Genomic DNA, 26,148 nt, shown 5'->3' with positions numbered 1-26,148 from the left:
CCTTAGGTACTTAAGTGATAGGTGCCTGTGGGCACTTTAGATACCTAAGAGAGGGGGGAGTGCCATACCTAGCGATCGAGCCTACCATTCATCCAGGCACCTAACCTAGGCACTTACACCTACCTAACTCGGTACCTAAGCACCTCAGTAGGGCACCGGTTACACCACCACCACATCACCTTCTTCCTCGCCCACAAAGATTCCATCTCTCTTAAGGTATCCTCGCTTTATTGGGATCGAGTCTCATACCACACAATATCCTGCACCCTAATACCCGTCTGCCTCTCCTCTCCCACATCTTCTCTCGCTTGCTTCGCGTCAGGGCCTACTTCTATCCTGCGTGTCTCTTTACCCGCCCAAGGCACGTCCTCCGCCCTCCTCAGCAGGCAGAGAGATTCGAGATCCTTATCCTACATATTTCTCAACCTTCTCCGTGCCTGTTGCGGAAATATATCACTCTCCCCAGTAGCTCGTTCCGATTATTCCCTCCATTCGGACGGTGCTCAACGGCGCTGCTCATTCATAGTTCAATATTCCGGTGTACCTGAGGTCTCCGCTTGACTCAACCCTCTTTTTTTTTCATTCCTAATTTTTTTTTTTTTTTTTTTTTTTTTTTTTTGCCTTGACAAACCTCAGGAACAAGGGAGATCGGACATCTACGGACCTCCTTGCCCTACACACGCTCTGTCTCAGGTTAGTCCAAGCATTCGGTTAGTCGTCGCCGCTGTTATCCTATTATAATGCCATTGTTGCGTTGCATGTATTGAATCCCCGTGGCCAACCATATCTATGCACTCATGACTTGCTCCTCCTGCTATCCTGGGTTAATTTACGGTTCGGCTCGGAATCTGTGCCTGCGTCTGGTTGGTCTGGCTCCGTTTCCCTTAGCACAGTCATCGTTTTTGCATGTACATGGCACTAGTTGTTGAACTTTCTCCTCTTTTATCTAATCTTTTTTTTTTGGGTAATTTTTTATTTTATTTTTTACTTATTCACTCTTCCGAGAGCCATCCTGCTATGCCCGCCTAACCTTCCACATCAGCATTGTCGCTTGTGACCTGACCGATCCTAGGATTTCTCAACCACGACAAGCCGTTTCACTGTCTACGTCCTAGATCGTGGTCTATCATCTGCGCCGGATCGAGCGCCCATCGTGCATCCGACTTTATATTTGACTTGCTGCTGTGGTGCACCTCCATTGCCTGGAAACCTGAGTTGCGCGCACCCCGCACTCCCACACACTCAACAATCGGGGTTTTCATTTCCTACCATAGGCAATCTCAATTACCACTAAAGAGCCTTCTTTTCCTTATTTATCATTTTGATCATCCCCTTGCCGCTGTTTGATGGTAATCGAGTGCTAGCATCAGCCAGTGCCGGCATTGATCAACTCATATTAGGGCTGTCACTCTTCGGCACCTTTCTACATCCCGGTACTTGACCCTATCTCCCACACACGGCCACATCCCCAATTAAACACCACTTTCCTCGGCCTCAATACGTTTTGACTTATACTTGGGGTGGTTTCGCCTCTGGTGCGTTGGTGGTAGCCGCCTGAGGGCTTCCTCGATTGAGGCACGCAGTAAGCCACAGCGGTTTCGCTGCGGTTCCATATCCATACCCGACAGCCTTTCTAGACTTCTTCATTGCATTACTAAAACCAGACGCAATGTCGACCTCGACTTTCTCTTACGCCCAAGCCGCAAAGGGCCAGCTACCTGCGCAATCGGTGACATCGCAGCAAAGTCCTAACCATAGTCAAACACCATCAGTTACTGGCAACCCGAGCCGCGACACCAACACGACGAACGCCAGTACCCGAGACCCATCTGTAGCTGTTTCAGCATCATCGCACGACATTGATTCTTCTCACAGTGTCCGCAGCACATCTGTGAAGCCCGACGACTCTCAACTGAATGGAACTGACATTACTCAAGATGACACCAATACCGTAACGTCTGTTGCAGAGTCTGTCGGCTCGGCAAAGGCAGGGGCAGATCAGTCATCTTTGGATGATGGTTTCAAGAGTACAGAAACACGAGGACGTCCAATAAGTACTGGCTCGGATGCTGGCGAACAGGATGAGGCCAAGAAAGGTAGGAAGCCCAAGAAGAGCAAGTCTACCGAGAAGGACATAGAAGCTGGAGAGGATGTGGAGAAGGCTGCCTTACCAGCCAAGGTAGAACTTTCCGAGGCGCCGTTACCAAGTATCAATATCTGGGTACAAAGACAACAAGAACAAGCCGCTAAGGCAAAGGCTGCCGATCAGTCGACCAGTTCTAGTATCAGTCCTGCGCAACCGAGCGTTGACTCCAAAACACGGTCATCCCAGGGTGAATCGGGAGAGGGATCCAAAGTTTCTACCAACGGAAAATTGGGTCCGAAAAGAGACGGCGAGTCGTCGCGCAACAATACTCACGGTCCCAAGAGAACAGCTCCGCGCGGCGCCAGAACACAAGAGAAGGAGTTGGATACCAACTTTGTTGCAAGCAACCCGGCTTCCTGGCCGACCCCAGAGACAGCCGCCGTAAATTTGAAGACCCAACCACAGGCTCAACCAGAAAAGCTGGAAAAGGAGGATAAAGAAGATACCAAGACGGTGAAGCCGAAACAGAAGAATGAATGGGTCAAGATGCAGAACTTCGTGCCCAGCGTTAAGTTCGAGACGCCTATTAATCGAGGTCCGCGTACTGGCGCTCGTACCGGAGCTCCTCGTGGTGGACGTGATGCTACTGGGAACCACCAGTCTGCAGTCAGCTCTAATGGTAGGACCTTACCAGCCTTTCTTATGTGTGCGATTTCTAACGTTTTATTAGACCGAGCACAGGAAGCCACCGCTGGTCCCCGTACTAGCTCAGGACCTAAACGTGCGCCAACTGAGAGTTCCGGGCAACGCGAGGGCCGAAAGAATAATTCACACGTGGAGCACTCAAAAATACAAAAGGAGTCAACATCGGTATGTCAATAAGCTATTAAATTCTATATTAAAAAGCCAGCTAATTCTCGCTCAGGATATCACGAGTCGTGATCAACACAAGCCTAGCCAGTCTGGATTTGTTAATGGCACAACTCAAGAGCAGTCAGGGCAAGCTCCCATGTCAAGTCAACAAGCAGGAGAAAATGTCAGAAATTCCGATTCCTCCAAGGATATTAGGACCCAAACTCATAAAGAACACCACCCCCAAAGCCAAAATGGTTCGAATCATCGAGGCAACGAGCGAGGAAGGGGTGCAGGTCGTGGCCGTGGTGGCTTTAGTCTGAACAATACCAATGGAATGTCTCAATACGCCCAACATCCCTATGCGGCCCAGCATCACACATACCAATTCCCATCTAGCAACCCCCGCCACGGTAGTCATTATAATGCAGGCTACCAGCCTGTCTCCTATTCATACTCGGCTCAATCTGGACCGGGTCAGCGCAAACCTACGAACGGAAATCGTAGACAAGGTAGTGGAAGGGTTCCAACCATGGCACCTATGAATATCCCCTACGATCCCACCATTTACCATGCTCCTAACGGTGGAATATTCCCATATGAGTCTGGAAATCTCCTGCAACTTGCTCAACAGCAAGTTGAATACTACTTTTCCGTCAACAACATTGTGAAGGATCTGTTTTTGCGGAGACATATGGACAGCCAAGGCTTTGTAGCCATCAGCGTCATTGCTTCGTTCAACCGCATGAAAGAATTGCTTGTTGACCTGAACATCCTTCGTCAGGCATGTATAGACTCTGTCCTACTCGAACTGGTTATGGGCAACGACGGTGTTGAACGGGTACGAAGTAAAGAAGGATGGGATAAGTGGGTTTTGAAAGACATGAGTGAAAGACATCCCTCAGCTCGCCACGAAGGCCCAGCTTCATGGCAGCCTTTCAGCAACGGGTTCCAGCATCCCATGATGTCCCCTCAATATCCGGTTGAGGCTCCTCCCATGTTCTCCCCTACGAGCGAACACGGGTTCGCACATTACCCGAATGGTAACTATGGGCTACCTATGAATATGGCTGCTGTGAATGGCTCCATGGCGTACACTCGCCCACAGGAGTCTCAGCTTTCTGCTACGGTCCCTGAATTCTCGCCATCCAATACCTCTACCTTCAACGGCTTCAAGCCTGCCTCAGTGAATGGCGGCGAGGACAAGAAAGCCGTAGCCCATGGGGAAGTGAATGGTATCTCCCCATCGCACGAGCAGCCTCATTCTTTGACCAATGGTACGATTCTTGGTCAACCACAGGCACTTGTTGACAACTCTCATCTTACCAATGGCGTTGGCGTTGCACATTGAATATAAGGGTATTGATTAGGCCCGAGCACATACCTATTTGTTCGGACCTCTTTTAGGTCTCGTATCACATTCTCCAATCAGATTCTACTTCCGAGGTGTGATGATCATTGACCCTGAACAGGGCGAAACAGCCCAAGCTCATTGGATTTTCATGCCAAATAGCTGAGTTCAAGACCTTAGTCAGCTTACATACGAAGTTGCTGCCCAGGGCATAGTACTATATCACGAAAGTTAATTAGTACCTTAACTTTTATTTCCTTCGCATTAAGACAACTCCCGGCCGTATAAAACAAATCACGTGCGCAGTTATACCCCTTTACGGTATTGGGACTCTTGGACGTAATTACTGATAGCCAGTCTTGACTTGGCCATTCGCACGGAACCTGCTCGAGTTCCGATTGGCAATGCAGGAAGAAACATTGTAGCTTGTAGAGCAAGCTATGCCTATACGTCCAGTCTGTAACTGGGTTATTACGATCGCCTTGCGGCATGGATGTGATGACACGGCATGAATGATGCATGACGACCGAAGCCGTACAGCACGACAGCTTCGCCCTTGCCCTTTTTACAATGCGCCTTGTCACACCAGCTGTCTTCCTTTCCTTTTCAGCCTTTTGAATTGACTTGTTTTTGGGCTGGGTTCTTTTCAGGAGGCTATCCTTCTTATGATGGGAAAGGGGTAAATCTGCGCAAGTCACATGACTAGGCATGTGCCGCGGTCATAACAATTTCACGAACATTTTCCCCCAGCGAACTTGGATGGTCACAAACCCAAGTCCGCTGTGGCACTCTTATCTGCCGGCTTGAAGTTGTCTGCAATTCGTCGTCTCTAGACAAAACCGGGTCTGGTATGAATTTTTCGCATTTGCATCTTTGCGCGGGTAGGGGGAACTTCCATGGATTCACTTAAAAGGCGCAATGGGTTAGGGGAAGCACTATTTAGACTTCGACGTCGGGAGGGGAAAAAAAAAAACAAAAGGCATGACCTACAACGTGTTTGTGGCTGATATCATTGTATGAGTAACTGGTCGTAACAAAATATAAAATTGTTGAAATAGTCAGCTTTATATTACCGCCTTGAGAAGTAACGGGTCAATTTTACTAGGCTGGATTTCCCAGCTGATCGGTCGCTTCTGTTTCGAAAAAGCAGGCTCTGCTATCCCGCGTTTAGATAAAGGTTGATTTTCAAGATTTATATCACAGTGGCTGGTTTCGATTGAATGGGTGCACACACGAGGACTTTTGTATACAGCTTGGATTTATATTTAATTATAATAGTTGCGGCTGTAACGAATGATATATATGTATTATAAATTTATTATAGGGGGTTTTCACCATAGACATCCATCTGATCTGAGGATATATACCTGTCTGCCTTTACTAGGAGAGAGCCTTGACTTGGACGATCTTTGCCACACTGACGGCTACCTACACAAATGATGTTGCACCGGGAATGAATATGGAGAGCCTTATCCCATTTTTGTATTCTGTTCGCACATCTGTTTATCTACATCCAGATAGATGAGCACTAGGTTACACTACCTACACCCTGACCGGGCGATTTCCGTCAGCTAACCTGGGCGCCAACGGCGTCCATGGTCACTCGGCACAGGAGAAGCTGTAAAAACGCGTACACATCTTGGAGCACAGAGCACCTGGGCAAGGCCGCGGGGATGAGGCCGGGAGGTGCGGGGGGCTATGCAGGTTTGAAGCTTCGGTACTGCTTGGGCCTGTGATGCTGTGCGCCTGCAAACGGCTCTGGTAGGGTTCACCGTGCTACTAGACTAGGATTACAGAGTGTACATACACGCGCAAGAATGCGCAGCGGTGAATAGAACCCGAGGGCTCCAGCGGATATACCGATGGAACCATCTATCTGGCTGGCTTAGACTGGACACACACAGCAAGCGTCGGAGGGTCGCATAAGAAAGGAGCCCCGAGGTGGTAGCTCAAGCTTGAAAAATTTCTGGATCTTTTTTTTTTTTAATGCTGCAAGTTATGGCTACCGTACATTTGACAGACACATGGCCTGCACAGTCTCGCCCGATTGTCAAGAGAGGGCGCGCGGAGACGGAAAAGGGGGAGAGGGGAGCTCGCGATTGGGCATGAAGAATACCTAGGTAGCATGTTTGTTTGTGCCGTTCCATGGTGCGAACTACCGTATTCGCGGCCGGTCGACCATGGACTAACCTACCTACATCGCTACCTATGTATGTATGTATGTAGCTTTGATGCCCAGCCATCAACCATGTTCCATGTTTGTCCAAGGTTTTCTTTTTGCCTCCTAGAGACAGAACAACCCACAGAAAATAGGAAGACGGCGTTGCGGTTCAATGTCCTGAAAAACGGACTAGGGCTCGCTAGGTAATACGGTATATACAACCAGTGCACAGTACTCTATCCCCATCTCGAAGCAAAAGACGTTGGGGATGAGTTATTAGACTAGGAATGCGCCGACGCCGAGGGCGGAATATTAAGTTGAGATACCCTGTGGACATTCTGAGCCGCATACGCCCGACAGTTAGGTAGGTAGCCAGGAAGAAAGAGATAGAGGCAGTGCCGTGCTATCCTAGATCTGATTCCTATGAGATGGCACTGCCACTGGAGGGAAAATCTGCCCTCGATCTGCCTACAGGTAGGTGCAGTAGGTTAGCAGGGCTAGGCAGGCTCTAGAGTGCTCTGGGTATTAGCGCTATTACGTCACCCAGTATAATTCCAGAATTCCAGGATCCAAGTGCCCTCACAGTGCCCTCTGACCCCTCTATTACCCTCTAGGAAGTACACGTAGGTACGTAGGTAGTCGCATCATATGGCGTACATATTAGGTACAGCTTCCTGATGACGTTGGGCAAATCGTTCGTCTCACCCAGCGCAGAAGCACCCACCACGGTACTTGGTCAGAACATTGGGTAGAACATTAAGTGGCCACTAGACGGTGCAGCCATAGGCGCCCTACAGGTGAGCGTTGGGCCCATCCACGTTGGCTAGGGATACACAGTAAGTACCTGCCCAAGTACCTGCCTCTGTAGATACTGTACCAAGGATAGGACTCGCAGAAGGAAGTTATTACCCCCCCGCACCCCTCTCTTCCCTCACCTACATTTTCATGGCCATCCCATTACTCGTACCTGGCCTAACACAAACTCAATCGACGACGTTCCAGTAGTACTGTTTATTTTGTTACCTGGCTGTTTTGTCCGAGTCAAGTCCATATTCTGGCCGTATTCTGGCACTCCCTTAGCAGCTGAAGCACTAGACCGAACGGTTCCGTCGTCATGTCGGCTTATGACCAATATGACGCCCCTCCGCGGGACCATCATCACCACCACCAATCTCGTCGCTACTATGACGATCGCCGCGAACGCGAGAGGGCAGAGCCGCGCGTCGTCGAAACACAGGAAACCTACTACAGGGTGAACCCAAATTCTCGCAACGCTCTGGTCCCTCGCGAGAACAGCGATCTGTCAGTCGAGGAGGTGAGGCGCGACTTCCCGCCCCCTGGCTATTCTAGAGATATCCGCCGCGCAAGGTCGGCCGAGCCTGCCCATGACGACTATTATCATGACCCGCGTCGCTCTTATGACAAGGTCTCGAGCCGTGGCAAGAAACCCGGCAGCATTTACTATGAGGAGGAGGAAAGGACGCGCAAGCGCGTTCTGAGCAAGCAGGAAAAGATCATTGCCGCCGTCGCCGGCGGTCTCATCGCCGCTGGTGCCAAGGAAGTCTGGGACCGCCGCGAAGCGAAACAGGAGGGCACCGATATTCATCGCAATATCGCGGCCTCGGCTGCTCTTGGCGCTGCCGGTGCCCTTGCTGGTTACCAAGGTGCCGATTTCTATAACAAGCATCAGAACAAGGAGGATAAAAAGTCGACCTATATGATTCACAAAGGCCGTGATGGTCGTATGGTTGAATACTACTCTGACGAAGACGAAGACCCTCGATCCCACAAGGGCAATAAATCTTTCCTCGAAAGTGCACTCTCCGCCGCGGGACTTGGTGGTGCCATTAAGGCACTCACCGGCGGCGACAATGATAGAGAGAGCCGCCCTGGTTCGAGAAGCCGTCGTGGCTCCCCTGACTCCCATCGCTCACGAGACAACCCGTCAGCCAGGATGCAAAAGGCGGCCAAGGCATCACTGATTGCTGGTGCTGCTGAAGCATTCCGTGTTGCTAAGGAGCCCGGTGGCTGGAAGGGTGAGAAGATGAAGCGTGTCATCACTGCGGCCGCCGGTGCTGCGACCATCGACGCCGCCCATGATCCGACCAAGGACAGCAAGCGGCACTTGGTTGAATCCGTCATCGGTGGTCTAGTGGGCAACAGAATGCTCAATGGCTCCCGAAAGGATATTGAAGAGGACCGTTCTACAGGAAGAAGTCGCAGTCGTTCCCGCGCCCGGTCGGGCAGCAGAGGCCATGGGCCCGGACTCGCAGCACTAGCGACAGCGGGTTTAGGCGCGCTCGGCGCAAAGAAACTAGTAGATCGTAGTCGATCTCGTTCTCGCGCTCGCAGCGATGATTCTTATGATACCCGGGATGATTCTCGAAGGAGGCGCAGCCGCAGCCGCAGCATTGTCGATGGCGCACGACGCAGCCTTGCCAAGATCGGACTGGGCAATGGACCAGATGACCGACGCGACGATCGCTCCTACGACAGCCACTCACCTCGAGGGGGTCGTCGCGATCGGTACTACGACGACGACGAAGATTATTACATGAGGGGAGGAAGGGGTCCAGAAGATGACTACTACGATGAACGCTCACGTGGGGGGCGCAGTCGGAGCCGGTCTCATTCACGAGGTAGGTCAAGTTCACTTTCAAGCAGCGATCTGGGAGATTCGGACACCGATAGAAAAACAACGAGCAAGATGCGGAGGAAACAAATCCTTACAGCCGGCCTAGCCAGTGTCGCCACCATTCACGCTGCCCATAGCGTATACCAAAGTGTGCAGGCAAGAAATGCGAGACACAAGGCAGTGCAGCAAGGCAAGCTGAGCCCGCAAGAGGCCAAGAAGCTTAAGTCGAAGGCCATAATGCAAGACGCGGCCTCAGTCGGCATTGCAGCATTGGGTATCAAGGGCGCCCTTTCCGAGGTCAAAGAAGCCCGAGAACAGTCGAAGTCGATAACCGAGTGGAAGGAAGAGAGAGAGAGGCGTCATCAAAAGCGTATCGAAAGGCTCAAGCGGGCGAATGATGACCACTACGGTAGATCTCGGGCTAATGGCTGGGCTACCTCTGCTACTCCGCAAGAACATCGCTATACTGATGCGCCGCGCTATGTAGATGCAAATCCCTACTCCGCTACTTTGCCAGCACCGCCCGTTGGCTACAATGGGCGGTGAGGCTGAGCTCGTTTCAATACTCAACTCTCCGTTAAACCGTAGATAGCATCTACATCTTGTGCCAGATTCTCATTCACACCACTGCTATAAGCTCAATTCTCCATACACACTGTACACATATACCTTGTGCGGCTTGTTGCAAATATACGACTTATGATAACGACACATTTTGCTTTTCTAATACGAGGAATCTATTACATGGAAAACAGTCTGGGTTAGCTGGGGGACGCGGTTTTGCCTTGTGTCTCTTAATCGAGGCAGTCCATGTGCCGTTATCTCTCAGATAGTTGCAAGATCGCTTCTTTTCATTTCTACAAAAAAATCTAAAGAACCTTTTCACTGATACTTTTTCAATTGTGACAGATGGCCACCGCCGCCACCGACACGATTAAAAAAAAAAAACCAGAAAGAGACCAGAAAGAGGGGGGGAAGAAGAGAAAAGAAACTTTCTGTGTCCCACGGGTTTTAGAAGTACCGCAGGCTCGGGTCCGTGAATCGCGAGCCACGTGTCTTAACGAGACTACGATATGCTATGCATGGTTGGAACTAATTAGGAAGCGGGACGCGGGAATAAGCGGTTGCTCGCTCATTGGGTCGCGCAGAGTACCTTTGTTTTCTGATACACGATGATGCGCCACAGGGAGGAGCATGGATGGCATTTTGTCCGTCCCTCCCTGGATACGTCACCCTGCGGGTTGATCGCCCGGGTAGTGAGTGAAGAGATGGGGGTTGGGGGAGTTGGGGTTTAGAGAAGCAGGGATTGATAATGAGACCAGACAAAACCATTCACACGATCTATCTATCTATTGTCTCTCTTTTTGTTTTGTTTTCCCCTCCTGGCCGGGCGTCTTGACATCTTATCTGATCAGTGAGGTCGTGGCTCGGGTTTCACAAGCTGGCTGGTCGGCGGGGCTGATGGACGGAGTGAAAGAGATCTTTTCATGGCTGTCTGACGTACTTCTATGATCAATGATCAATGAGTTCATGACTATATTTCCTTTTTTTTTAATTTTTTATTTGTCTTATAATTAGTCCAAAGTTGAGATGAGATGAGTTGAGTTGAGTTAAGCGGAGAAGTTCACGGCGAGCGGAGAGAGCATTTTGTTGTTGTTGTTGGGAAGGGATGGGATGGGATGGGTAGATAGGACAGACAGATTTAAGATATACCTCGAATTGAATAAAGTTGGATGCGTTGCGCCCTTGATTGATTGATATTTTGGATATTGTTCGAATAAGTAGATGGCATGGGTTCTCTTTTCTTGGCGAGAGAGATGAAACAGAGATAGCCGATTGCTGGGCATTCTTTTTTTTTCGATTTCGGTATCCTACGGTATTGCTTGGTTGGTATTTCTGTTTCTGAATGGAGATCCGGCCGTGTGGGATGATGAGGTCATCGTGCATGGCTGATTTCATGCCAGGTCTGACTAACGGGTTGAGCTGAGGACGTACGATTGTCGGACTCGGGACTTCGGTCTCAGCGCCTTTCGTCTGAACCCCTCTTCTTGTTCTAGGTAGTGTTGTAAGCAGGTCATCATTGCTAATTATGTGGTTTCCGGGGAGCGGTGTGCAATTCGATGCCGTGTCCTGCTCCATGCAGTACGTACATGCAGGTTATCTCGGTCGTTTATGAGAAGGCTTGTTATGACGCCTAGTATCGTGGATAACTTGCTACATGCACACATACTACCAAGTATCTCCCATCCAGAGAGAGAGGCTCGAGAGAGTAGGGCTATATTAACCTGTAAACTAGTTTAAACCTTCTACTTAGTAGATGGGCAAGCGCGCCGCAACGAGGTACACGTATGCTTGGCAGGGGTCAACTTTCTGAGTCGTTCCCTACAATAACGAGCAGGCGTGTAGTCATACTATTATCATCAATTATATATAATGATCTGTTGTGCTAAACTCTTCAAGTCGCGCGACTATTACTAGTTTAGGTATCGATACCATCATCGCGGGGTGGTAAAGATATTCTTCTTCACCTGAAACTCGCCCTAGGACCTGATGCTATTATTCTATAAAACCAATTCCGTGAGGCATCAGGAGTCTCACAAATAGTTTTTGTTCCCAATACTCCCTAATAATATATAGGGTTCACTCTCTCACTTCCACATACAGTAAACGTGCTGTCTCAATACTCGCGTGAATATTACAAAAGGCCAATTGCTCTACCTCTTTGCCAGCTAAACCGTGCCACCGCCTTGCTTCCAAGCTGAGGCCATAGCAAGCATCTTGGAGAGATCCTGCTTCTGCTCGTCGTCGGCAGGGAAGACATAATCGATGTACTCCTCGAAAGAATCGTCTTCGAGCCTGCGCCTGCGCTTGACCTTGTGTGGCATCTGCTTCTGCACCTTGTCCACGTCCTCCTCGGAGCCATGTGTACGCTCGAACGACAACCAGGCGTTGAGGAGAGATACCCGCTCCTCCTTGAGTTCCTTCTCTTTCATGCTCTTGTACGCACGGTCGAATACCTTGCGAGCACGTACCTTGGCCTCCTCGCTGACGGGCTGCTCCTCTGCGCCCTCTTCCTCGTCGTCCTCGGGGATGTTGATTTCAAAGTGCGCGTAGCTGATCCAGACCTTGACATGGTCGGTCTTCTCGAGCAGCCGCTCGTATAGGTCGCGTGTCTTATCGTACTCGCCCTCTTCTTCTTCGAAGTCGATGTAGGCCTTCCACAGCAGCTCGGGCATGTCTAGGACGGGCTGAGCAATGGCTAGTTCGAAGATGGCCCTCGTTCTCTCTAGATCATCTAAACCTCTCTCAAGTTCGGCGAATTTGATCCACGTCTGACAGTTGGCCGGGTTCCACTCTATGTGCTTTTCGTATAACGTCCTGCACCTCACGAACTCGAATAGCTTGAGCTCTAGCTCGACGTAGCCTTTGAAAAGCTTGTCTTTAGGACACATGCCGATGGCCTGACCGAGTGCCTTCCTTGCGGTCGTTAGTTCGCCCTGACGAATTTCAAACTGTGCCTTAAGCAACCATATTTTGGCAAACGTGAATTTCTTATGAGGTACCAGGTCCAGGCAAAGCTTATAGATTTGGCGCGCCCGAGCGATATCCTTAGCTTCCATTTCCTCCCATATTGCATAGAATATCCAAAGGTAGATGTATCGGCGCCAATGCCGCTTCTCCTGGGTCGGGGGGATCTGTGCCACCGCTCGCTCATACACATCTCTCACGCGGTCTAGATCGCCTGATGTTTCTTCGAGTCGGGCGTAGTCAAACCATATATCGTAGTTCTTCGGGTTCTCTTTGATTTGGTCCTCATAGATGCGCCTTCTCTTAGATAACACGACGTCTTCGACACCGTCTCTGTCGCCATATTGCTTCTCAAAAGTAGTATAGGCCTTATGTAGTCCCATAGACTTGGACCGTGGTAGGCGGTCGAGAGCGTATTTGTAGATGGCCCTCGCACGCTCGTACTCCTTTAACTTGGCTTCGAACCGAGCGTAGGCGATGAAAAGTCTCTCATCCACAAACTCGTCGCCAAGAGCCTCGACAGCAGCGCCATATACCTCGCGAACCATATCGCTTGTTCCAAACTCGTCTTCAAATTTGGCCCATTTGATCCAGTTGCGCGGCTCGGGGCGGACGATGGTAAAGCGCTCGAATATGGCACGGGCACGTTCATACTCGCCATAGCGTTTCTCGAGCTTGATGTAAGCACTCCACGCGGCCTCATCGGGCTCCCACTCCATCCATCTCTCGAAGACCTGTCGCGTGCCCGGGATATTTCCAAGCATTTCTTCCATGTATACGTACTTGTACCATAGCTTGTCGACTCTGGGCAAGACAGTAACGGCACGATCGAGCAGATTCCTCGCATGATTTATGTTCCTGTTCTTCATCTCGGCTTCAATATACCGGATCCATAGCACAACGGATGTGGCGTCGACGTCCAAGGCTCTCTCGAAGATGGAACGCGCGCGCTTGAATTCCTTCTGCTCGAGCTCCCATGCGGCATAGCGCATCCAGTTGTTCATATTAATCCTGTTGCGTCTGACATAGTCCTCAAACTCCTTGCGCTTGCGGCCCTGGAATTCGTGAAGCTCTTCGAGATCGGCGAAACGCTGCGTTGGAGCTTGGATGCCGGTTTCCTGGCGGTCGACTGCCTCTCTGAGAAGTTGCTCCGCTGAAATCTGTATAGGCGCAGCGGCCTTGTTCTTGACCCTCGGAGGGCCGCGAGAGGACTCCATCTTTGCGGTGTAATGAGAAGAAGTCAAGCGGGCGCGCGCGTTCGCGTCGGTTATGATGAATAAACTTGGATATAGACTGGCTTCAGCAATGTCCGACTTCTAATGGTAGCCTGTCAATAGTGTAGGTAAAATCGAGAGAATCAGAACGGGATTGAACGGCACGAGCGCGGTATCTGCGCAGGCGTCGAGTAATATCGTCAAATGAAATCGTCAAATAGCTTCATTAAGACAGAGGTAGGAAATCTTCTGGGATCTTCAAGCTATCGTACCTCTCTAGTTGGGTAACTGTTTTGACTGCAGTGCAGTTGAGCTATGTGGGTATATGCATCTATCAGATACCATCATACGAAGTAGTGGGCCAATGCTGCCAAGCCTGCCCTGAGCTTGTGTTGTCCCACTTTATTTTATCTCCCATTCGCATTTCCTCCTTGTCGCGCATAGCTTCTTCGCCACCTAATCAGTCATCCAATATCACCATTCCACAGTCACAGCTCATCCCTCAACGGCACAATGTCGACATTAGCGGATGAGCTTCTCCAAGACTTCGAGGACTCGGGGTCCGAAAATGGCGATGCTCAGAACGATGCCGGACTTCACCTCGGCGATGACTCGGCCTTGTCGCCTAAGGGCGATCGCGAACAAGATGGAGACATGATGCTCGACGGTGACGAAGAAGAAGAGCTCGATGGGGACGAGGCTATGGGCGGCTTGGACGACGGCATTGTCAACGCGTTGGAAGATGAAGAAGCTGCCAAAGAGAGGGTCGAGAAGATGCAGCTGGCGAACGTCAACGATGTGCGCAAGGTCACCAGTGTCATGGACAGGCTGGATCCATTACTCAAGGTTAGTCTCCCATCTCTATATAAATTTATGAGAATTTGTGTGTTTACATCTTTCTGCTCGAGCATCAGACCTGACCGATTCGCTCGCCTACTGCAGGACATATCACATTTTCAATCAAAGCCCCTATCGCAGGCAACCACGAATGTTGGCAACATCGAAGACAACCCCGAATACAAGGTCCTCACCGAATCGAACACGCTATCTACCCAGATTGATGGTGAAATAATGAAGGTGCACAAGTTCATCAGGGATCATTACTCGGCCAGATTTCCTGAGTTAGAGACTTTGATTCAGAATCCAATCGAGTACACGAAAGTCGTCGCTATTCTTGGTAATGGGCCAATGGATTCAGACAGCATCAGAGCGATACAAGACTCGAAAGATAACGCTCTAGGCGAAACCCTCAAATCTGTGCTCGACGGCCCATCACTAATGGTTGTCACGGTCGAAGCCACGACAAGCAAGGGACATGAGATTACCCAGGATGAGCTTGAGCGCATTCTCCGCGCTTGTCATATGATGATAAAGATGGATAAGGCGAAAAAGACCTTAACTGAATATGTTCAGTCCCGAATGAGCATCTTCGCACCGAACCTAACGGCCGTGGTTGGGTCACTGACGGCAGCCCAACTAATCAACACAGCTGGTGGTCTAACGAATCTATCTAGGGTCCCTGCTTGCAATATTGCCGCATGGGGGAATAAGAAGTCAAGGAGCGCAGCCTTTGCGACCAATACTTCGATCAGACAACAAGGATATCTGTACTTCTCGCCCATCATTCGGGGCATTCCAAATGATCTCAAGAAGAAGGCCATGAAGGCTGTGGCGGCTAAGTTGGTGCTTGCAGCTCGCGCTGACACAAGTCATGCTACTCCAGACGGGTCATATGGAGAGGAACTTCGCGCCCAGTGTCTGGAGCGTCTAGACAAGATTACGGAACCACCACCAAACAAAGGCCAGCGAGCTTTGCCTGCGCCAGATGACAAGCCTTCTCGTAAGCGCGGTGGACGACGTGCCCGGAAGGCAAAGGAAGCGACTGCTATGACAGACTTACGGAAGGCGCAAAATCGTATGGCCTTTGGCAAAGAGGAGAAAGAGGCTGGTTATGGTACTGGTGACTCCACGGTCGGCATGGGCATGATAGGCCAGACAGGCGACGGCCGCATCCGAGGCATGCAAATCGACAACCGGACACGAGCGAAGTTAAGCCAGAAACATAAAGGTTGGGGCGGAGCCACGCCAGTCGGCGGTGCGGCATCTTCACTGCGTGGATTCGGCCAATCGGCCCACAATATCGACCTCCGCGGTAAGGGCTTACGCACATCGGGCGTGGGTTCATCCATCGGAGGCGGAGCAGGAACCGCGTCTTCCTTGGCCTTCACCCCTGTCCAGGGCCTTGAGCTTGTGGATCCCAAGGTTCAGGCTGAACTCAATAGGAAGAGGAAAGCAGAGGAAGATCGCTGGTTCAAGGGAGGCACCTTTACCCAAGTTGGCGGTGCTAGCTCTACGAATGGCGGATTCAAGGTCCCGGGGCAACCCCCGAGCAAGAGGGTAGACACGGGTGCTGGCAAGATGGGTCCGCCGACACTGCCCGCGCAGAAGTAGTGGCTTGGATGGTCACCTGGGCGGAAAATTGCCGAGGAAAGCAAGTGTGTACGATGGTGGATAAATGCCACACGTGGTTGTTTCTCAGGTTTGTCCAGTGTACGATGAACTACTATATTGGGGAAACCGGAATTACATACTGTAAGCGGAATATTTGGCGTGGCGTTTGTCAATGGAACGGCCTGGGTCTTGCTCTAGTTTATTTTAGTATGGGCGGCTTTTGATCCTTATCGCCCTCTGTTTCTGTGTCTTGAAAAAGCAATCATGAAGATAGGTAGCTAGCTAGCTCGGAGACGGCGTCCAAGAAGGATCCTCGGTGAACCATTCTACTGGACCGACTAATCTACCCTTCATTTTTAAACTTTCGTTAGTTGTTGCTAGGTGATCCGGCTTTGCTTTTACTTACTACAGGCAAGACTACGTATGTACCGAAACTACGGAACGAGATCCTGAAACTCCGGGACTATTCACGAGTACGTACGTGACTAGGTGGACTAAGAAGTACATACATAGTAAAATGGATTTCATTTCTAATCTATGCGATTTACTATTGGGGTTGACGCAGATAATACTTGCGTCAACTCGAACGGCGTGAACTCAAACCCCAACGTCTCCTACGCTGTATGCGTACAAAAGAACGGTGTTCGCGCTATAGGTATGATGGATGGGAGAATGACATTCTTGAGACGTGACGTGAGTGAATTTAGCACTGGAACTTGCAGAGCATGTGACGATCAAAGTACCTAAGCTAAGAAGCCGTGTTCTTCGTTCGAAGACAGACAGACCAGTTACTTTGGATACGGGATTGCGGGTACTAGTTAGTTCTACGGATGGCTCTTCAGAGTCGAATTAATAGGATAAATGGTGCAGTTACTAGATTCTGGTCTTTCTGCCATCCGTGCTTACTAGGTGATAGTCGTTGCACAAATCAATCAGAGAAAGACAAACACAAGCGAGGGTTTGAATGTATGTAGGTTTGAGCAGGTACGAAGTTGACAAGACGTTTATTCCGGGCTTCTGATGGCACCTGTCACGCAATATAGGAGTTTTCATAATGTTTTTGAATATACGTAGGTGACCAATCTGTATAACGCAGGCATGAAACTAGGTAATTTACACATGGAAAGGAATTTGGTACCTATTTACTCGGGTGTAGGTAGTTTCTGGTGACATGTCTTCCTGTTCAAAGTTGGACATGTCCGCTACGTTTCTGGTAGGTAGGTACTTAGGCAGGTAAGTAGAGTTTGTCAAATGAACCTATCCGCATTTAATATGGTGTTGAGCAAATGGTATGAGGACGGCTTAGATGATGTGGCATCACTATGACTTAGTGTACACGCCATGTCCATTGCTCGCTTAACGGATATAGATGGCGTATTGAAGACGTTGTCTGACGACAAGCATCATATGTAGTACATTTCTATCTACCTATGTACCTCTATCTAATGATCCTTGTCATACGTTGCCATGTAGTTCGACTCCTGACGGCGCTATTGGTATTCGCTGTGTACACGCAGCTTATCTGTTATTATATACAGGCTTTTTACAACGGCATCTTGACGCAATTCCCATGTCATGGGCCAAGCATCTTTCCCCCTCGTTACGAATCATGATAATTGAACTTTACCTTTACTGGCGGATTGTACATGCATGTGCCGTAAGCTAGGAAGTTAGTTGAAACTTTCCTTTCGTGATCCCACACGCGCCGGCGCTAGCAGGACATGCCTACACCCTGTTGATGAGGGTGGTATGGGAAGAATATATCCTACGCCCCCAGAGGCAAATGTGATGTGGCAATTCGGCTCGGCGTTTTCACACGAGGCCCATGAACCCTCTTCGCATCACAGCCACCATCCCCATGTGTAATGGGAATGTGTGTGGCGTATGCCGACAGGTGTTACACGACCATTCGCCTTCAACCAGTGTACCTAGTTTATACAAACCCGGGGTACAGAGGGATGGATGGATGGAGGTATGCTAGGTAGACTACCGAGGCGGTGAAAGAAAAAATTGAGGGACTCTGCACTGAACACAGAGGTGTTGAGTCTCTCACTTTTTTCTTGCACCGCCTCGACTACAAGCATAAATCCCAATTCGAGAGTTGCATTAGATACCATGCCGTGGCAAACCCAAACCTGTTTCCTTCCTACTCACCTGCGCATGTGAGCCAATGGTCTCTCTACACCCTCTCTCGTGGATGTTCGAAGCTAGTGGCTCATAGTCGTATAGTAGTGTACGGTACCTAGTCTCTGACAATCGAGCTAGGGGAACGACTGAACCGTGCCGAAGGAAGGAAATGGGGGAAGGGCAGCGTTGGGGACAATCAAGTCGAGGGTCTGATGAGGAGAAAGAGGGAGAGAAGATGGAGGAGGAGGAGGAGATGGGGATGCAGAATGGCCAAAACCTAAAACCCCGCACAACGCGCCATGGGAGATTGCAAGATTCCCATGCTAGAGCTCCCTCGCCCCCCGCCATGTTGGCTTGCTGCTGTGCGACTACACTAGCAAGCCTCGGAACCATTCCTCGGGATTGGAGCATCTCGACGGAGAGATCCAGCTCACCTTGCCATTTGCTCATGGCGGCGGGGTGTGAAAGCAAGGACATGATACCTATGGGTAGTAGGTAGGGGATTGGCAGCAGTAGCACGAATACAACAAGAACTAAGTCGTATGCACTGTTACCATTCGGCCTGGCCGCCGCGCACCCTATCGACATTCAAGTCTTTCCCATTTCCCTAATCTTGCGCTTGGCACAGGTCCCTGGTCTGAGTCAAACCACTTGGCTTTGAAGTGCCGAGCAATTCCCCCTCTCCGGCTGCGTAATTATGGTTGCGACCAAGTGGTTCATCATTCGCGTCTCCGCGTGTGCCCTAGTCCGAGGGAGTGAAGCTGAAGGCGGTAAAGATCGGCGACCGTTGACATGATCGTTTCGACTGGATTCAATCATTTCCGTGTCATTGCGTCCCGATGCGTGAGCGCTGGGCCTCGCGACACGACTCGCTTCTAGAGTACATTGTTGACGATTTCTGGGGGTGTTTGGTGGGAGCATTTGTGGGAAATGCTATCTTGCTGCACCTCCCGCTGAGTCATGATGAGACGAGTATCGGGGATGAACCCGTTTGCCAGTTATTGGGGAGACTGGTCCAGAACATCCCGTGCACCACGTATGCCAAAGTGTCTTTGCGGTGCTCATTGTCCATGTTCCACTATCGCCTTCTTCCAGGCCAATTGGAATTGCTGGCCACAGTAAACAGTAGCACGCTCCAAGCGTCGCGAGGATTGCGACTAAGCCGCTCCAGGTTGTGCGACAACAGTAGGTAGGCAGTCTAGCTCATCGTTAGCGACAGAAAACTTCGACACAGCGCTCGCTCGTACAGTCATGCTTTATGAAGCGCTAGACGTATTCGAGCGCGACAAAGACTCTGGTAGGTGAGGGTTTGACCCCAGTGCTTACAGGGCTCCAAGTTTCGTTCTCCCTCCCGAAGTAGTCTCTTTGTTAGGCGTCGTTGGAGTCGAGCATAGACTGTCTCAACCTATTCTCAATTATGGAACGAGTGCCACAGAAGTGCGACCGCCAATATCGAGAGTACCTAGGCAGTTATTGTAAGGTGGCCACGAACGAGTTTCAACGTTGTGTCACGCCTCCGGGGCAATGAGGGTCGGGATTGTTGATGCAAAGAATTCAGTGAAGAGGAAATCATTGTCTGCGGTGGTGAGATAGTGCGAAGCAATTGTGCCAGGTCATGAATTGTCTTGCCCATGGCCAAGATAGCCCTTACCCAGAGACGCGGGAAGCCGGCGATGCGTCCTGTCCAGCTGGCTATCACTTGATCGACACCATGCTGCATTGGAGATGGTGCTCTACGAAGTAAGTAATCAATCATGTGTAGCTTGAACTATTTACAGGATCTGGCGGCGCCCATGCTCGCCATGGCATAAGCACCACTTTGCTTGTCGTAGGTATCGTATCGTATACCGGTACATTGCTGTGACGTGGGCCGGTGGGCTGGGTGGGGTTCTGGTGCCTTGGGCCTTGGGCCTTCGAGATCAGCGGGTTCAAAATCCTCGATGCCACGCACAAAGTTTCGATCGCTGTGAGGACTCTTTTACATATGTCGCACTCTGGTGGACCATGCTGTTTCGATTAGCAAAGTGCTCACTCACTAGGTACTCGAGGTACTATGCTCACTACTGGGCAGACTATGTATGTAAGCTCCGAAAAGACTTTTTCCAGTACCTACTTACTATACTAAGTACATGCAAGGAACCTGACCCTTTTTTTGTCCTTTTCTAGAAGGTATCCGATCGCGATCTATGTCCATCGTTGTCTGTATCTTTCTGTGCCTGTCCCCATGCGCCCTTGGGAGAAAAAAATTGGAGAAAAAAAGGGTTCACAACTACCCCTGCAACGGCTCCATACAATAAATAGAACACATATTAATTTTTAGAGAGAGAAAAAAGGGTATAGAAAAACCTTCACATTACCACTAGGTATTCTGCCTTGAGAGTAGTGGTGATCACGTGAGATGATATTCCTATGTAGCTTCAGAATACCTAATTACTGTGCTCCTACTGTCGTTCCAGTGTCAAAATGATTCGATGTATCTCTACGGCTTGGAATTCATCAAAAATTCCACGCGCAAATTCTACAGAGGAATCTACCTACCTACCATACCTACTTATCTATCGACATGCAAGTAAGTAAGCGCCCCAAGGGACCATCCGCTAAACCCGTGGCAACGAATCAGAATCGCAGAACAAACCCCCTCTCCCGCCCCCCTCCGGACCAGGCGCCGGACCAAGGCGCCGGTGAGACCCTTAAGACATAGATACTGGGACCAAAGGACCAAACTCACGCCATTCTGTCGGTGGGAATAGATGGTAGCGGGAATAGTTTCAATATCCACATGCATCACAGTCTCCTACTAGTACTGTAGGTAGCAATACGTGTGGACCCCTGGTTCCTGTTATGTCTTGGACTCTTGGGGGGGCTGATGTTGAAGCTTGGAAGGTCGGAAAGGCAGAGAAGGGGTAGTTTCTGGGCAGTATCTGGGGTGTGGTGTGTGATCAGGCTGATCAGAGGCTGATGATGGTCAACTACCATGTGTAGCACAATTAGTCTGGTGTCCGTAGATCATCCCAATCGGACGATTTTCTTGATGCTGTACCTTGCAAGATTCGTCGAAAGCAAGATTGATGATCAAGATGGATGGTCAGAACTGTGGTTTTAGTGTAGATCCGCCGCTGCGTTTCTAAATCGACATGTCCTTCCTTTACAGTCCTGCCTGTCTGTCCCGTAACGATGAACGTGATCTTACTCTATATGCCTCTCCGTGTGTATATGTACGTCTCACCCACATGCACCCGTGATATCGTATGCAATGAATACTATTGTAACGTACAGACTGTTACTTATGTAATTAATAACATCCTGGGCTGTTAAGTCTTTCAGTCACGGGCAGATATAAATTTTCTCTATTCTACTACCTAGGGATGTAGGACTGAAGTGTTTGAGCTGGAATGGAAGCTATACCTGCCTAGCCTAGTGCCATCATGTACACGTATATACATAGGTAGGTCGTTACTTCGTAGTGCCAGAGAATCGGAAGGGAACCAACTACCTTTGGCCAGTGTGGATACCGGTGCTGACACCCGCTGTTTGGAACGCTGCTCCAGGGACCAGGGGACTTAAAAAACTGCCTAGGTATTTACGCTACCTAAGGACAGAGCTAAGTAAGGAACATGCTCGACAGGCTCCTTCACGCTACTGTCAGCGCACTAACAGATGTCCCTTAGGTACTGTACCTACCTAGTACATACCTAGTAGTAGGGTCTGGCCAGTTGATTAGGTAGATAGGGAGCAAAGGGCACTACCTACTGAGTACCTATTTCGTATGTAGGGGCATCTGAGGGATTCAAGTATATACCATGTGCAGTAGCGTGCTGTGTACATAGGTACATAGTAGTACTTACTTTGTGGGTTTCTAGTGCGAAGGGCCCGCGGCCGGGGGCTACAGAGAGAACCCCACTACCTAGGTAGTCTTTCGATCCCCTGGCCAAATCTCGATCTTGCCTGACCTCTATGTCTACGCTGTGTCGACTTCCTGGCTGCCATCGGTCATCTGTTGTTCTGTACTCGAAAATCCGCCCGGTTTTTCGAGCGGCACCCTTGCTCTCCGGCCTGCCTCTGCCTGCCTCTGCCTGCCTCTACCCTCTGCCTGTCTCTGCCTCGGAAGGACCTTTTGCTCCTGGCGGCCTTTGGCGACAACGACGTCATCGCTCATGTCACGCCGATTCTCACGTGGCATGATAAGCTCCCTGAGAGGGAATTGTGCTTGATAAGTGGGGAGCCTCATTGTCTCTTCTCCAACGCTGCCATCCAGCATTCCAAGCTACGGTCCCTACCTACCTACTTACCTAAGCCCTCCAGGTTTCACAATGGGGAAAAGACCTGGATACTAACGAGATGTAGACCATTAAAAAAAAAAGGCCCTCTTAGTAGACTAACGGAGAGACGGCCGTTGCGAGCAATGGCATAACCAACGCAACCCATCGCGGTGCAATTATGTTTCCAGTAAGTGCACAAGGAAGCTAACGGCCCTTGGGATGTGGCATCATTACTGTAGCGCTATGAGTCTTTAGTGCTCTTCGAGCTTGGCCGTGTGCGACTTGGGCAAAGGATTCGTCAAAGCGCGTCGTGAGTGGTCGAACCATCGGCTGCTCCATGCCACAGCACGATACGGAAACGGAAGTGATGGGCAGCGATCGAGATGCAAGTGGGGCGGCTCACAATGGCATTCTTGAAAAAGCGGCATCGAGAAATACAGAATGCCATGACATCGCCCGCGCGTCGTCGACAAGTATCCCCCAGGTATCTCATGCCGTCGAGCCAGCTGCCCAACGATACGAAGCCCTTGGCGCGTACACGATGCATCATACCTACGGTACATACCTAGTCCTCGCTAGTGTATCGCCTCTCTGGTACCGAGACGTCAGAGGGCTGTCAATGAGGCTACAGGGATGCAAGAATAACAGCTGGTTGGCTGGCTGGCTCATTCACTTATCTTTGCATGAGCAGTCTAGGTAGTCGGCGCATCAGCTAACGCTCGCAAGTATTTCCGTACTCTCGAAGATGCAGAGGAGCTGGCATCGGGATGGGGCAACGACGTCACGCCTACGAATAGCGCAAACCCTCGACGAAGGATCCTATATTGGAGGCCACAACAAGCAAAGATGCCGGAGACATTAATTGATAGGGAGAAGACCATATATGATGGAGGGTTCAAGATTTCCAAGGTGGCTGGCTAGCTGGCTGGCTGGCTGTCTTTGTGCCGCTGGACCCTGACTGCAAAGCGATCATTACCTACTTATGTCGGCGCGTCCCCTACCGCTGGAATCCGTGGTACAACCGTAGATGTATGCAGTCCTTGATCGCGGTGATGCGTGGGCGTTTGTTGATCTGCTGTACTTGCTTAGATCCTAACTTAGGACCCTTATTCAGGCATCCCACAGCATCCCTGGCAAGGTGCCCATCGGATCGTGTCGGCGCGTGTTCAGATTCGCCGAGGGTGTCAAAGTAGGGTTCACTCAAGCATATATAAACCTACTGTGTAAAGCTAGACCGAACATCTTTCGACCCCAGATCTCTCCGAGTCTGTTGGCTCCCTTCCAAAAGGGGGCTCGATGCATTTCGGGGAGTTTTATTTCTTAATGTACAAAGCTGTTGCCCGCCAGCTTACCTATTAGTGGTACGCAAGGAACTTGGCTGCAAATACTTACCTAAGTATATGATATGATCTAACAACATCAAGGCACCCAAATCACATAGTTTGAAATGGTTTACACGCTGTCTTGTGTGATTCTTGATTTTTTCAAAAGCTATTTAAAAATCAAATACGGTACTCACTCATCTCTTCCTTCGTCGCGGGGAACAGTAACCAAGTGGTTCATACCAATGGGCACCTAATGGCGTTGTTACATGAAGGATACATGAGGGTTGAAGTACATGGGCGGTTTCGAGCGGTGGCATGCTGCTGGACAGCACCTGCGCTGAGAGTGCTGGCGCAATCGCAGTGAAGAATGCACGCCTTGGGTAGCCCCACCTCCATGGCGCGGGCGGGTGTACAAACTTATATTAGCTGTAAGTAAGTATCATGTAGGTAGACCCTGTCATGGCCCCGTGCTTAGCCCCTGCGACGCTCATGCAGCGCCCTCAGAGCAGCCCCCCCCCCCCCGGGCCTGGGGTCCGCTTCCCACTTGGCGACCCTCTGTTTCGGTGTCCCCAGCAAGAAGACCCAGAGGTGCTAGTGCTCAGGCACACACCACTAGAGATATGTAGTGAAGTAAGGTACTGACTGACTGACTGACTGACTGTGCTGTGCTTAGTTAGGATCATGGTTCCTGGTTGGAATGGCGTAGTGCAATTTGTACACACACCAATGATACCTACTACCTAACCTTGTAGGTAGGTAGGTAGTGTAGACAGCGGTGTGTACGGGATTGTAGGCACGCTACGGGTACTCAGTATGTAGGTACCTATGTATGTACTTTGTGTAGTGGGGCGTTTCTAGTTCCGCTCTGGGGACCTTTGGGCCCTTTCTTGGAAGCGTGGGCTGCACGCAACCCACCGCGGCGGCGGATACAAGAGTGTAGGTACTTAGGTAGGTACCTGGGCCCCCCTTCCCCCTTCCCCCTCCCCGGGTAGCATGGTACCCTGAGTACCATGCTATCCACACTACCTACCCACACTAGGTACCCTCACTGCCCTCACTACAGAACTTCAGTACTAGGTATAGTACTACTCACTTTAGGTACCTACCTACCTATCTGACTCCACTGCATACTACTGCCAGGGTTGCTGCTAGGGCCGGAGGAGGTTCTACTCCATGGCTGTCCACTCTAGTGTACTAGGGTACTACATGTAGGTAGCAGTGTAGGTAGGTCTACGTACAGTAGCGTTCTTCTGTGCGCAGAGTACCACCCGGCACCACGGCCTTCTCCTGCTTGCAAATGGGCCTCGATGGGATTCATCGCTTTCCCATGTTTGCCTTTTTAATGCGACACCCGCTCCTGTCGCATCTTTCTCCGTTCCTCTGACTGCTCCCTGTTCTACATATCAATCCTCCATCTTCAACCATCACACATCCCAACTCCTTCCCCTCCTCCCTCTGCCAGACCACATTGGCAATCAACTCCTCGTCACTCCTCAATCAATCACCCGCCACGCCGCTGCCTGAGCATCTCATCTCGTCTCATCGCCCGTTCGGCCCAATCCTTTCACAACTCACGCGGCTCTTGGTCCCGTCCACTAGCACAATTTGCTGTCCATCGTCGTGCCGCTAACTAACCCGTTGAATTATTGAAACTCGTGGTATTGGGCTCAATAAATCAAGTCAGCCAGCCAGCCAGCCAACCAGCCAGCATTCGGCATCAACGTCTACTACATCACCACCAACAAGAACATTTGAATTTGACTTGTGTGTGTTATCGCGCTATCGTGATACTTGCGCCTCTTTGACGACGTTTTCTTCGGATCTTGGTGTCATACGTTACTATTGCGACATACATATATATACTCACTTGTGCCGATACGTTTTCCCACTAGACTTTGCGCTTGCCGAGTCCAGACCCTTCGCCTTCTTTGCCACAAACCCCTTCGGCCCACTCCGCCTGTTGGTGACTCGTACTGGCAATTTCCATTGGTGACGAAGCGTTTCAACGCTGAAAATCTCAAAAATCTCATCTCTTTAAGCACATTCGCCTCTGCCGGTGCTGTTTCAGTGTGCTTTGTCGGTGCTCCGTTCCGTAGCCTGCCGTGCAATTCTCCAGATCCAGAATCAGATCCAGATCTTTCTCACAGTGACTAGTCACA

General features: G+C 50.3%; 5 protein-coding genes across 5 annotated transcripts; 3 read left to right on the top strand and 2 right to left on the bottom strand.

The window, feature by feature from the left end:
* The first annotated feature begins 946 nt into the window (after positions 1-946).
* F5B22DRAFT_399422 (uncharacterized protein) lies at positions 947-4,382 on the top strand. The gene is made up of 3 exons (XM_047971470.1): positions 947-2,765; positions 2,817-2,956; positions 3,012-4,382. Exons 1-3 carry the CDS (start codon positions 1,670-1,672, stop codon positions 4,287-4,289), a joined length of 2,514 nt encoding a protein of 837 aa, XP_047827471.1. The 5' UTR covers positions 947-1,669; the 3' UTR covers positions 4,290-4,382.
* A 2,666-nt stretch (positions 4,383-7,048) lies between these two features.
* F5B22DRAFT_399416 (uncharacterized protein) lies at positions 7,049-9,847 on the top strand. The gene has a single exon (XM_047971469.1). It carries the CDS (start codon positions 7,565-7,567, stop codon positions 9,629-9,631), a length of 2,067 nt encoding a protein of 688 aa, XP_047827470.1. The 5' UTR covers positions 7,049-7,564; the 3' UTR covers positions 9,632-9,847.
* A 1,672-nt stretch (positions 9,848-11,519) lies between these two features.
* F5B22DRAFT_399403 (cell cycle control protein) lies at positions 11,520-14,085 on the bottom strand. Its single transcript, XM_047971467.1, has one exon. The coding sequence runs from the start codon at positions 13,828-13,830 to the stop codon at positions 11,815-11,817; it is 2,016 nt and encodes a 671-aa protein (XP_047827469.1). The 5' UTR covers positions 13,831-14,085; the 3' UTR covers positions 11,520-11,814.
* Positions 14,086-14,340: 255 nt separating this feature from the next.
* Positions 14,341-16,278, top strand: F5B22DRAFT_638711 (uncharacterized protein; the record flags this gene model as incomplete). The annotated part of the gene is made up of 2 exons (XM_047977621.1): positions 14,341-14,673; positions 14,770-16,278. 2 exons carry the CDS (start codon positions 14,341-14,343, stop codon positions 16,276-16,278), a joined length of 1,842 nt encoding a protein of 613 aa, XP_047827468.1.
* A 2,044-nt stretch (positions 16,279-18,322) lies between these two features.
* F5B22DRAFT_399370 (uncharacterized protein) lies at positions 18,323-19,119 on the bottom strand. The gene has a single exon (XM_047971466.1). The coding sequence runs from the start codon at positions 18,991-18,993 to the stop codon at positions 18,385-18,387; it is 609 nt and encodes a 202-aa protein (XP_047827467.1). The 5' UTR covers positions 18,994-19,119; the 3' UTR covers positions 18,323-18,384.
* Positions 19,120-26,148: the final 7,029 nt, after the last annotated feature.

This window comes from Xylaria bambusicola, assembly GCF_022495145.1.
Source record: "Xylaria bambusicola strain CBS 139988 unplaced genomic scaffold F5B22scaffold_48, whole genome shotgun sequence".
Taxonomy (NCBI): Eukaryota; Fungi; Ascomycota; class Sordariomycetes; order Xylariales; family Xylariaceae; genus Xylaria; species Xylaria bambusicola.
The sequence above is the reverse complement of the archived record's forward strand: the minus strand, read 5'-3'. Positions and strand labels throughout refer to the sequence as shown.